The 12,011-nt window shown below is 53.5% G+C and overlaps 1 protein-coding gene across 2 annotated transcripts in view; it reads left to right on the plus strand.

Annotated features, from left to right (window-relative positions):
* Positions 1–10,405, plus strand: part of LOC105472421 (thyroid hormone receptor alpha) — a 28,260-nt gene extending 17,855 nt beyond the window's left edge. For both annotated transcript variants that reach the window (XM_071083104.1, XM_071083103.1), the window contains exons 5-9: positions 3,282–3,429; positions 4,065–4,270; positions 6,156–6,302; positions 8,624–8,882; positions 9,579–10,405. In XM_071083104.1, the coding sequence (XP_070939205.1) occupies positions 3,282–3,429; positions 4,065–4,270; positions 6,156–6,302; positions 8,624–8,882; positions 9,579–9,829 (1,011 nt within the window). In that variant the 3' untranslated portion in view covers positions 9,830–10,405. The remainder of the gene's footprint in view (positions 1–3,281; positions 3,430–4,064; positions 4,271–6,155; positions 6,303–8,623; positions 8,883–9,578) is intronic.
* The last annotated feature ends 1,606 nt before the right edge of the window (positions 10,406–12,011 follow it).

Here is a 12,011-nt window from a genome sequence, read left to right on the forward strand (position 1 = left end):
ACTTCTCCTGCCTCAGCCTCCTGAGTATCTGGGATTACAGGCACCTGCCACCACACCTGGCTAAGTTTTTCACTTTTAGTAGAGACGAGGTTTCACGATGTTGGCCACGCTGATCTCGAACTCCTGACCTTGTGATCCACCCACCTCAGCCTCCAAACCAAAGTGCTGGGATAATAGGCATGAGCCAACATGCTCAGCTGCCTTTGGTGATTTTAATGCCCCCTGGAATCTGAGAGCTCAGACCTTGGTGTCCCATACCTGAGGCTCAGTTCTGACTCTGCTACCCACTGGCCACATGACTTTGGGCAAATTGCTTCATCTCGCTAACCTTCAGTTTCCTTGTCTGCAAAGTGGAGGCAGTAACAGTTCCTACCTCATAGGATTGTCCAGAGGGTTCAGAGTGATGTTCCATGAAAGACAAAGCTTATCTTTTGCAGGTTTTCTTGTTTTTTTTTTTTTTTGAAATGGGGTCTCTTGTCACCCAGGTTGGAGTGCAGTGGTGCAATCAGCTTACTGCAGCCTTGACCTCCTGGGCTCAAGCAATCCTAAGCAATCCTCCCACCTCAGCTTCCAGAATAACTGGGACTATAGGTGCACCTCACAAACCCTGGCCAATTTTTGTATTTTTAGTAGAGATGGAGTCTCACTATGTTGGACAGGCTGGTCTTGATCTTGAACTCCTGGCCTCAAGTGATCTGCCTGCCTCGGCTTCCCAAAACGCTGGGATTACAGGTGTGAGTCATTGTGCCTGGCCAGCAAGGCTTATCTTTACTAAGTGATTGACACATTGTAGATGTGAAAAAAATATTAATTCTTCATATTATTGGAATCATCTTGATTTTTGAAGTGTTTCCTTTAAAATAAAGGTGGGGCTGGGCACAGTGGCTCACGCCTGTAATCCCAGCACTTTGGCAGGCCGAAGTGGGTGGATCGCCTGAGGTCAGGAGTTCAAGACCAGACTGGCCAACATGGTGAAACCCCATCTCTACTAAAAATACAAAAATTAGTCAGGCGTGGTGGCAGGCGTCTATAATCCCAGCTATTCGGGAGGCTGAGGCAGGAGAATTGCTTGAACCTGGGAGGCGGAGGTTGCAGTGAGCCAAGATCGTGCCACTGCCCTCCAGCCTGGGTGACAGAGTGAGACTTCGTCTCAAAAAAAAAAAAAAAAAAAAAAAAAAATTTAAATTAAAAAAATAAAAGTGAATCCCAATGTAGAGAATTGAAATTTTTCTCTTCCCCTACTAGAGTTCATATTCAGTCCCTTTCCTTGACTTTTTTGGTTCCCCTGTTTTATGAATTCCACCTGCATGGACAACAGGCAACATATATGAGAATGGTTTTTGGGTCAGTGTTGTTTTTAGAGTCATTTAGCACGATGGAAAATGAGGTTTTACTTGGATTGGATTTCCATTTTTTTTTTTTTTGAGACAGAGTTTCGTTGCCCAGACTGGAGTGCAATGGCACAATCTTGGCTCACCACAACCTCCTCTTCCCGGGTTCAAGCAATTCTCCTGCCTCAGCCTCCCGAGTAGCTGGAATTATAGGCATGTGCCACCACGCCTGGCTAATTTTTTCTTTTTTTTTGAGATGGAGTCTCGCCCTGTTGCCCATGCTGGAGTGTAGTAGCGCGGTCTCGGCTCACTGCAAGCTACACCTCCTGGGTTCATGCCATTCTCCTGCCTCAGCCTCCGAGTACCTGGGACTATAGGCGCTCGCCACCACGCCCGGCTAATTTTTTTTTTTTTTTTTTTTTTTTTTTTTTGAGACGGAGTCTCGCTCTGTCGCCCAGGCTGGAGTGCAGTGGCCAGATCTCAGCTCACTGCAAGCTCCGCCTCCCGGGTTCCCGCCATTCTCCTGCTTCAGCCTCCCGAGTAGCTGGGACCACAGGCGCCGCCACCTCGCCCGGCTAATTTTTTGTGTTTTTAGTAGAGACGGGGTTTCGCCGTGTTAGCCAGGATGGTCTCAATCTCCTGACCTTGTGATCCGCCCGTCTCGGCCTCCCAAAGTGCTGGGATTACAGGCTTGAGCCACCGCTCCCGGCCGACCGGCTAATTTTTTGTATTTTTAGTAGAGATGAGGTTTCACCATGTTAGCCAGGATGGTCTCGATCTCCTGACCTCGTGATCCACCTGCCTTGGCCTCCCAAAGTGCTGGGATTACAGGCGTGAGCCACCGTGCCTAGCCCTTTTTTTTTTTTTTTTTTTTTTTTTTTTTTTTTTTTTTTAAACAGAGTTTCATTCTGTGGCCCAGGCTGGAGTGCAGTGGCGCAATCTCGGCTCACTGCAACCTCTGCCTCCCAGGTTCAAGCAATTCTCTGCCTCAGCCTCCTGAGTAGCTGGGATTACAGGCGCACACCACCATGCCTGGCTAATTTTTTTTTTTTTTTTTTGAGACGGAGTCTCACTCTGTCGCCCAGGCTGGAGTGCAGTGGCCGCATCTCAGCTCACTGCAAGCTCCGCCTCCCGGGTTCACGCCATTCTCCTGCCTCAGCCTCCCGAGTAGCTGGGACTACAGGCGCCCGCCACCTCACCCGGCTAGTTTTTTGTATTTTTTAGTAGAGATGGGGTTTCACCGTATTAGCCAGGCTGGTCTCAATCTCCTGACCTTGTGATCCGCCCGTCTCGGCCTCCCAAAGTGCTGGGATTACAGGCTTGAGCCACCGCGCCCGGCCCACCTGGCTAATTTTTGTATTTTTAGTAGAGATGGGGTTTCACCATGTTGGCCAGGGTGGTCTTGACCTCCTGACCTTGTGATCCACCCACCTCAGCCTCCCAAAGTGCTGGGATTACAGGCATAAGCCACAGCATCTGGCCTCACGCCCAGCTAATTTTGTATTTTTAGTAGAGATGGGGTTTCTCCATGTTGGTCAGGCTGGTCTCCAACTCCCGACCTCAGTTGATCTGCCCGCCTCGGCCTCCCAAAGTGTTGGGATTACAGGCATGAGCCACCGAGCCCCGCGACTTGGATTTCCAAAGCTGCTATTCCTTAAGGCCTCACATTATCCCCAGTTCAAAGCTGCCTGTTCTAGTCATCATTCCTACCTCTGCCACGAACACTACCCAGGCACCCCCAACCCCTCAGCAGCCTGGGGCTGAGGGCATCTATTTCTCAGGTCCTCAAGCCCAGTAATCTTGGACTTGTGGTGTCAGGAGGATGCCAGGTCCCCTCACTGATCTTACCTTCCTTGCTCTCCACCCCTGACCCCCAGTAAACTGCATGGTTGGTTCAGAAAGGGGAAGCCATGTCATGATCACAGCCTGCTCCATCTCCCCCTACCCCAGGGCTTCTTTCGCCGCACAATCCAGAAGAACCTCCATCCCACTTATTCCTGCAAATATGACAGCTGCTGTGTCATTGACAAGATCACCCGAAATCAGTGCCAGCTGTGCCGCTTCAAGAAGTGCATCGCCGTGGGCATGGCCATGGACTGTAAGGGGCCCGGGTGGGGGGAATAGAGCCAGGTGGCCTGGGGTGGGGATGAGTTCCAGGAGGGCAGCTCCCTTCCAGCGTGCCCTCAGGGCCCACAGGGCAGAGTGGCAATCCAGTCTAGGTCAGGCTGAGGGTAGAAGGTTCAGTGTCTTGGTTCCTGCTGCCCTTCTTCCTGCGTCAAAGGAAACAGGATCCCTGTGTGGGCCCCAGTGCCTACCTGCCTTACAACACTCGAGGGCCTTAGAGGAGTTGTTTGGTAGAAAGAACTCCTGGGCACCCACTCTAGCACATTGTTCTTGACTCCCAGCGAAGGCACCCCACTCCTAGATGAGACAGGGCATTTTCCATTGGCTGGGGATTGGGTGGCAGGATCTTGGAGTAACCACCATCACCATAACCCGATAGACCAGAACATGATATTCATCTGGATCAGCCCAAACTGTTATTGACATGGTCCCAGGGATTAATCATGATCCAGGTTGTGCTGCCCAACTGCTAGGTGATTTGGGAAGTCACTTAGCCTCCATGGCCCTCGGTTTCCCTAACCTGTACTCTAGGAAGAATAGTTTCCGGGAGCATTATGGAAAGGGGATGGAGGGTGCCATGCATCGGACCTTGTGCCTATCTGTTGACAGTGGTTCTAGATGACTCGAAGCGGGTGGCCAAGCGTAAGCTGATTGAGCAGAACCGGGAGCGGCGGCGGAAGGAGGAGATGATCCGATCACTGCAGCAGCGACCAGAACCCACTCCTGAAGAGTGGGATCTGATCCACATTGCCACAGAGGCCCATCGCAGCACCAATGCCCAGGGCAGCCATTGGAAACAGAGGCGGAAATTCCTGGTAAGGAGAAAGGGGGCATGGGGAGAGCAGCAGCCAGGTGGCAGGGAGAGGAGAGTGAGCTCAGAGTCCTGTCTCCTCCAGGAAGTCTTCTTAGTGTAATCCAACCCAAAATACATACTCTTCCCACTTTTGCTGTCCAGATTTTATACACTTGCGTTTGTGTCCTTGCTGTCTGGACCCTGTCTACTCCATCCAATTGGGAGCTCCATGAGGACAGGGCCTTGCCTTCCTCATTGAATTTCCAGGGAGCAAGGGTGACCTTGCTTCTTTTTCCTGCCCCTAGTGACTGGGAGGAGAGGGTAAGGATACAGTTATGTCACAGTATTTTTGAGTGCCTGCTGGGTGCCAGGCATTGTGTTAGGCCCTGGTCAAGCTAGTGGCTAAGTAAATGATTAGTTCAGGACCAGATGCAATGGCTCGTGCCTGTAATCCCAGCAATTTGTGAGACCAAGGTGGGAGGATCGCTTGAGCCCAGGAGTTCGTCTGGGTAACATACAGAGATCCCACCTCTATGAATAATTTTTTTTTTTTTTGGTATGGAGTCTCACTCTCACCCAGGCTAGAGTGCAGTGGCATGATCTCGGCTCACCGCAACCTCTGCTTCCTGGGTTCAAGCGATTCTGCCACCTTAGTCTCCTGAGTAGCTGGGATTACAGGCAGCCGCCACCATGTCTGGCTAATTTTTGTATTTTTAGTAGAGACAGGGTTTCACCATGTTGGCCAGGCCGGTCTTGAACTCCTGATCTCAAGTGATCTGCCTGCCTTGGCCTCCCAAAGTGCTGAGATTACAAGGTGTGAGCCACCATGCCTAGCCTCTACGAATAATTTTTTTTTTTTTTTTTTTGAGATGGAGTTTTGCTCTTGTTGCCCAGGCCGAAATGCAGTGGCGCAATCTTGGTTTGCCGCAACCTCTACCTCCCAGCTTCAAGCTATTCTTCTGCCTCAACTTCCCAAATAGCTGGGATTACAGGCATGCGCCACCATGCCTGGCTAATTTTGTATTTTTAGTAGAGATGGTGTTTCTCTATGTTGGTCAGGCTTGTCTGGAACTCCCAACCTCAGGTAATCTGCCTGCCTTGGCCTCCCAAAGTGCTGGGATTACAAGTGTGAACTACTGTGCTCAGCCTCTCTACAGATAATTTTAAAATTAGCTGGGCATGGTGGTGTGTGCCTGTGGTCCCAGGTACTCGGGAGGCTGAGGCAGGAGGGTCCCCTAAGCCCAGGAGGTCGAGGCTGCAGTAAGCCATGATTATACCACTGCACTCCAGCCCAGGCAACAGAGCAAGACCCTCTCTCAAAAAAAAAGTGGTCGGTTTGGGAGGAGATGGACAGTTGACTCTGTGTGGTGAAGGAAGGCAGAAAACCAGCTCCTGGTTCATGGTGGAGCATGCCAGAGGGTGGCACAGTACACTGTTAAGGGCACGGGCTCTGATTCCAAGCAGATGTATAACAGTCAGCAGTCAGACTGCCCAAGTTCAAACCCTGGTCCTACCACTTGCTGGTCATATGACTTTAACCTTATTACTTAGCTGCCCCGTGCCTTAGTTTCCACATCTGTGAAATGGTGATTATTATAATTATTCCTTTTAGGATTACGGTCAGGATGAAATAAGACATGTAAAACATGTAGCCTGATGCCTGATCATATATTAAGTATTTAGTCATTATAGCTGCTACTACTGTTGTTACTATTGTTATTATTAGCTGACTCTGGCTCTGGTCTATCCTCTGCTCAAGGTGAAGGAAAAGCTTTGGGGCTGGGACTCAGGCACTTGGGGGCCCTTCTTCCCCAAGCTGCCTTGGAGCTCCCCCTGGTGGGCAGGCAGCCTCAGTGAGAGGCTGAAAGGGGTCTGCAGCCCCAGCTGACCCCTGTCTTTCTCTCTAGCCCGATGACATTGGCCAGTCACCCATCGTCTCCATGCCGGACGGAGACAAGGTGGACCTGGAAGCCTTCAGCGAGTTTACCAAGATCATCACCCCGGCCATCACCCGTGTGGTGGACTTTGCCAAAAAACTGCCCATGTTCTCCGAGGTGAGTGGCAGAAGGGAGGAGAGACGTGGTGCTGTGCTGGAGGGAAACCCTCTCCCCCGGTCACCCAGCACAGGCTCATCTGAGGCTCTCTGGACAAGGAGCAATTCCCGTAGGTCAACACACACTCAGCACACAGGCACACATGCAGACACATACACAGACACACCTAGCACACAGATACATACACACACACACACATATACACACATATACACATACACCCAGCACTCAGGCACACGTGCAGATACATACACAGACACACACACCTAGCACACAGATACATACACAGACACACACATATACACATACACCCAGCACTGAGGCACACATGCAGACACACACACCTAGCACACAGATACATACACAGACACACAAACACACACATATACACATACACCCAGCACTCAGGCACACATGAAGACACACACACACAGACACTTAGCACACAGATACATACACACACACACACACCCAGCACATAGGCACACGTGTAGACACATACACAGACACACACCTAGCACACAGATACATACACAGACACACATACCCAGCATACAGGTGCACACACACACACACGTAGCACACACACACACAGATACATCGACACACACAGACATTACACCTAGCACACAGACACACACACACACCCAGCATGCAGGCACACACACACACACCTAGCAAACAGACACACAGATACATAGACACACACACAGAGACACATACAGACACACACACATATACACCTAGCTGTTACCATTGTTATTATTAGCTGACTTGGAGCTCTGGCTCTGGTCTATCCTCTGCTCACACAGACACACACACACATATACACCTAGCACACACACACACCCAGCACACAGGCACACACACAACCTAGCACACAGACACACACATAGATACAGACACACACAGACACACACAGCATATAGGCATACACACAAACACATACACAGATACACACCTAGCACACAGACACAGACACACACCTAGCACGCACACACACACCCCTAGCACAGACACACAGACACACATACACCCAGCACACACACACACATATAGACACACATACACCTAGTACACAGGCACATTCACATCCCCCACACACACACGGAGACACACATAGCATACAGACACAGATACGTACACACACACACACACACCCCTAGTACAGAAACATGCAAATACATACACAGACACACCCTCCCAGCACACACACACAGCACACAGACACACGTATACAGATACACACAGACACATACACACCCAGCACACAGACACACCAAGGTCTAACTGCCCTAAGAAGTCAGCCAGCTCCAAGTGCTCCCCTCCGAAGCCCCTCATCCCTCAAGTCTATGCGGCCACCCAACTCCAGGCAGCCTGAAAGTTCTCATTTTCCAGAGCACTAGTGCTGGAGACAGGCTGCCCTACTAGCCATGTGACCTGGGGCGAGTTACCTCCATCCCCTGTGCCTCAGTGTTCTCATCTGGAGTGGGCTGGGGATAATGATGGGCACTAACTCACAGGCATAATTTTTTTTTCTTTTTTTTTTTTTTTTTTTTTTTTTTTGAGACGGAGTCTCGCTCTGTCGCCCAGGCTGGAGTGCAGTGGCGCGATCTCGGCTCACTGCAAGCTCCGCCTCCCGGGTTCACGCCATTCTCCTGCCTCAGCCTCCCGAGTAGCTGGGACTACAGGCACCCACAACCGCGCCCGGCTAATTTTTTGTATTTTTAATAGAGACGGGGTTTCACCGTGGTCTCGATCTCCTGACCTTGTGATCCACCCGCCTCGGCCTCCCAAAGTGCTGGGATTACAGGCGTGAGCCACCGCGCCCGGCCTAATTTTTTTTTTCTTTTTTGAGACGGAGTCTCGTTCCATCGCCCAGGCTGGAGTGCAGTGACATGATTTGCACTCACTGCAACCTCCACCTCCTGAGTTCAAGCAATTCTCCTGCCTTAGCCTCTCGAGTAGCTGGGACTGCAGGCGTGTGCCACCATGCCCAACTAATTTTGTATTTTTAGTAGAGATGGAGTTTCACCATGTATGTTGGCCAGGCTGGTCTCGAACTCCTGACCTCAAGTGATCCGCCCACCTTGGCCTCCCAAAGTGCTGGCATTATAGTCATGAGCCACCACGCTGGGTCTCACAGGCATAATTGTGAGGCTTAAATGAAATAGGGCATGCATGTGGCCCAACACAAGGTCAGCCGTTCAGGGTCCATGGGGGCCTCGCCCGCCTCACTGCTCCCGGAGGACACTCTAGGGGAGACTCAAGGACACGGGGAGGGGTATGCTGAGTGCTCCTGTGGCCCTGCCTCTCCACAGCTGCCTTGCGAAGACCAGATCATCCTCCTGAAGGGGTGCTGCATGGAGATCATGTCCCTGCGGGCGGCTGTCCGCTACGACCCTGAGAGTGACACCCTGACGCTGAGTGGGGAGATGGCCGTCAAGCGGGAGCAGCTCAAGAATGGCGGCCTGGGCGTAGTCTCCGACGCCATCTTTGAACTGGGCAAGTCACTCTCTGCCTTTAACCTGGATGACACGGAAGTGGCTCTGCTGCAGGCTGTGCTGCTAATGTCAACAGGTACCTGCTGATTGGCCGGGAGGGCTCAGAAGCTTCCAGGGGTCCCAGAGATTGGCTGGACCCTGGGCCTGTTGCTCAACTCCCTCCTGAATCTTCTTCTGGGCTACCTCTCTGTCACCTAGGCCATCCCCTGTCCCCTGTCCCTTGCTCTGTCACCCACCTACTTCTCACTTGTTCCCCTTGCCTCCCCATCCCTGTTCTGTGCATTTTCCTGTCTTTGTTTCCTTCCTCCTCTCTGCCCCCATCCTCTGTCACTTGCATTCCCCTTTGTTCCCCACTCCCCACTTTGTTCTCAACCACCTTCCATCCCCCATCCCTCCTCTGTCCCCTAGTCCCATCTCTTACCCCTCAGTCCCCTCCCTACCCCCATCAGCACCCTGCCTCTCTAACCACCAACCCCAGTCCTCCCCTCTCCAAGGCTCCTCTCTCTGCCCCAGCCCCCGGCCTGTCCCTCTGTCCTCCTTGCGTTGCCCCATCCCCCCAGCTCCCCCCTGGCCCTCTCCACTTCCCAGCTGCCTCCCTCTGCCTGCGCTTCTCCTGCCCATGTCCCTCAGGGGGAGCTTCTCCCCTCCCCTCCCCCATCCTCTCCGCTTCTATCTCCCCTCTAGTCCTTTCTTCCCCCGCCCCACACCTCACCCTCCCCACCTCCACGCCTTCGGCCGACCCCACGCCCCTCACACCCCTCTTCTCCCACAGACCGCTCGGGCCTGCTGTGTGTGGACAAGATAGAGAAGAGTCAGGAGGCGTACCTGCTGGCGTTCGAGCACTACGTCAACCACCGCAAACACAACATTCCGCACTTCTGGCCCAAGCTGCTGATGAAGGTGACTGACCTCCGCATGATCGGGGCCTGCCACGCCAGCCGCTTCCTCCACATGAAAGTCGAGTGCCCCACCGAACTCTTCCCCCCACTCTTCCTCGAGGTCTTTGAGGATCAGGAAGTCTAAAGCCTCAGGCGGCCAGAGGGTGTGCGGAGCTGGTGGGGAGGAGCCTGGAGAGAAGGGGCAGAGCTGGGGGCTGAGGGAGACCCCCCCACACCCCTTCTCTCCTTCCTCTCGTCCTTGGATAGATTCAGCTCCCACACACACACCCGCACTGCCCAGGTCCCTCCTCAGACCTCCAGCCCTGGGACAGGGCAAACAAATGAACTTGCTATGGAAAGGACAGTGTGGGAGGCTGGGGGAGCCGTGTCCTGCAGTTCCCAGGACCCCGTCCTCTCAGAAGGTAGGGGAAGGGTGGGAGGACTGAGAGGAGACAAGCCACCTTGACTGTAGGGGAAGGAGGAATGTGGGCTGGGGGAAGGTGCCCTCAACTCACGCCCTACACACACAAGAGAGAGCCCCCACCCAGTTCCTTGGCCTAGGTCTCCCCTCCAGGCTGAGGGCCTCTCTACTTCCCAGATGCCTGGGTGCAAAGAACCGCTTGGCTTGGCTCCTCCCCTGGAGGTTAAAATTTATAGTCATTCTAACTGCACTTTGGAAACCAAGCAAGGGGAGAAGACAAATGAAGAAAAACTAGACAGAGAGAAAAATACGAAAAAGAGAGAGCGAGCGATAGAGAGAGATGATATTAAGTTATTAACTGAGGCTGACCAGAGGGGAGAGACCCCCCCCTTTACCACCCCATGCACTTTGTGAGCTGCCCTCCTTCCCCCACATCAGAGAGGAATGCCCCCACACCAGAGCCCCAAGGGTAGGGCTGCCGATCAGAGCTGTGAGTTAACACAACAGGGTCCTGGCCACCCCCCTTGCCGTACCCCACCCTCTGTGCCCCTTTGGCACCCCCCAACCCTAGTATGTCCTCGCTTTCTGCCACTCGTGCCCGCTGAGTTCCATCTACCTCTCACGCTGGATGCCAGCTGGCCCCTCACCAGCCTGCCCTGCTGCCCACACAGCTCCCCTTTAAGTGCCCAGCCCTAGGGGCCTCTCCCCATCCACCTCCTCCTTCCACACCTTGGCACCCACCCAGGAAAAACTGTGGCTCCAGCTCCTACCCTCCTCATATCCTGCAGTATTAGCTAGAAACCGGATGCTGCTGCACTGGGTGGTGGTGGGGAGGGCAGGAGGGCTGTGCGTGAGCGTCTCCCAGAACCCTCCACCCTTTTAGCACTCTGTTTCCCTGTTTCCCATCTGTCTTCTGGGCTCTCTCTAACCTCTGCCCTCTCCCCTGCTCCTACTCACTGCACTAACTCTGGGCGGGCAGGCATCGGAATGGGGGTGTTTAGATAAGTGACACTTAGTTGGGGCCCCATGGGAGGGGGTGGTCGGTGCTCCTTTTTCTTTAAAGCTCTTTTGGCCAGCTGCCCCTCTGCCCCAGGACCCCTTCCCCTCTTCTTTTCTCTAATTCAGGGACTTTGGCTTGAGCCCCTCTCACCCTCCTGGTGAGGGTGCTCTGTTGGTCTGCACTTGGGTGAGCTGCCCTCCTCCCCCTCCCTGTGGCTGCCGCCCACTCCTCAGGGGAGAGAGGGAGAGAGGAGGTGGTCCTCCCATGGGAGCAGGAGGTGGGGGTGGGACAGAGCAGACCAGAGGGCGCTGGGCTCAGGGCTGCATGTCGGCAGGGATGGATGGGTGGACACAGATGCCCCCGGAAGCCATGGGGATTGGGGCAGGGGGTGGGGGGAGGGGTGCCAGGGCTTCCTGCGCTTTGCACTATTGGGGCAAAAATGTCTTAAGCAGTGGGGAACCTGCCACCCCACCCTGACTCTCAGCCTGCCACAGCCCCCTACACACACACACACACACACACATGTACATGCACACACGGACATGGGAAGGCAATGCTATGCTGCCCGTTAGGGCACTGTCCTTTCCCCATCGGTCAGGTGTTCCAACAGGGGTGGAGGGCCTGGAGGAGCACCCACTGTCACCTGTGCATGTTCCTATCCCACCCTGCTGGGGCCTCGGGCTGCCTGCGCTGTCTTTGTCTCTATCCTCTCTCTCTCCTGGAGTACTGATTCCTGTATTACTCCAGTTCCATGGGTAGGCCCTCTTGTACCTTCCTCCCACGCCTGGGGGCCCAGTGGAATTCCTGACCTGTCTGCTGTCTTCCCCATCCCTCCATCCCCACCCCAACCCCTCCATCCCCATTCTCAGCCATGGACACGGCAGAGAAAAGGCCTTGAAGAGCCTT

Source organism: Macaca nemestrina, chromosome 17 (assembly GCF_043159975.1).
Source record: "Macaca nemestrina isolate mMacNem1 chromosome 17, mMacNem.hap1, whole genome shotgun sequence".
Classification (NCBI taxonomy): domain Eukaryota; kingdom Metazoa; phylum Chordata; class Mammalia; order Primates; family Cercopithecidae; genus Macaca; species Macaca nemestrina.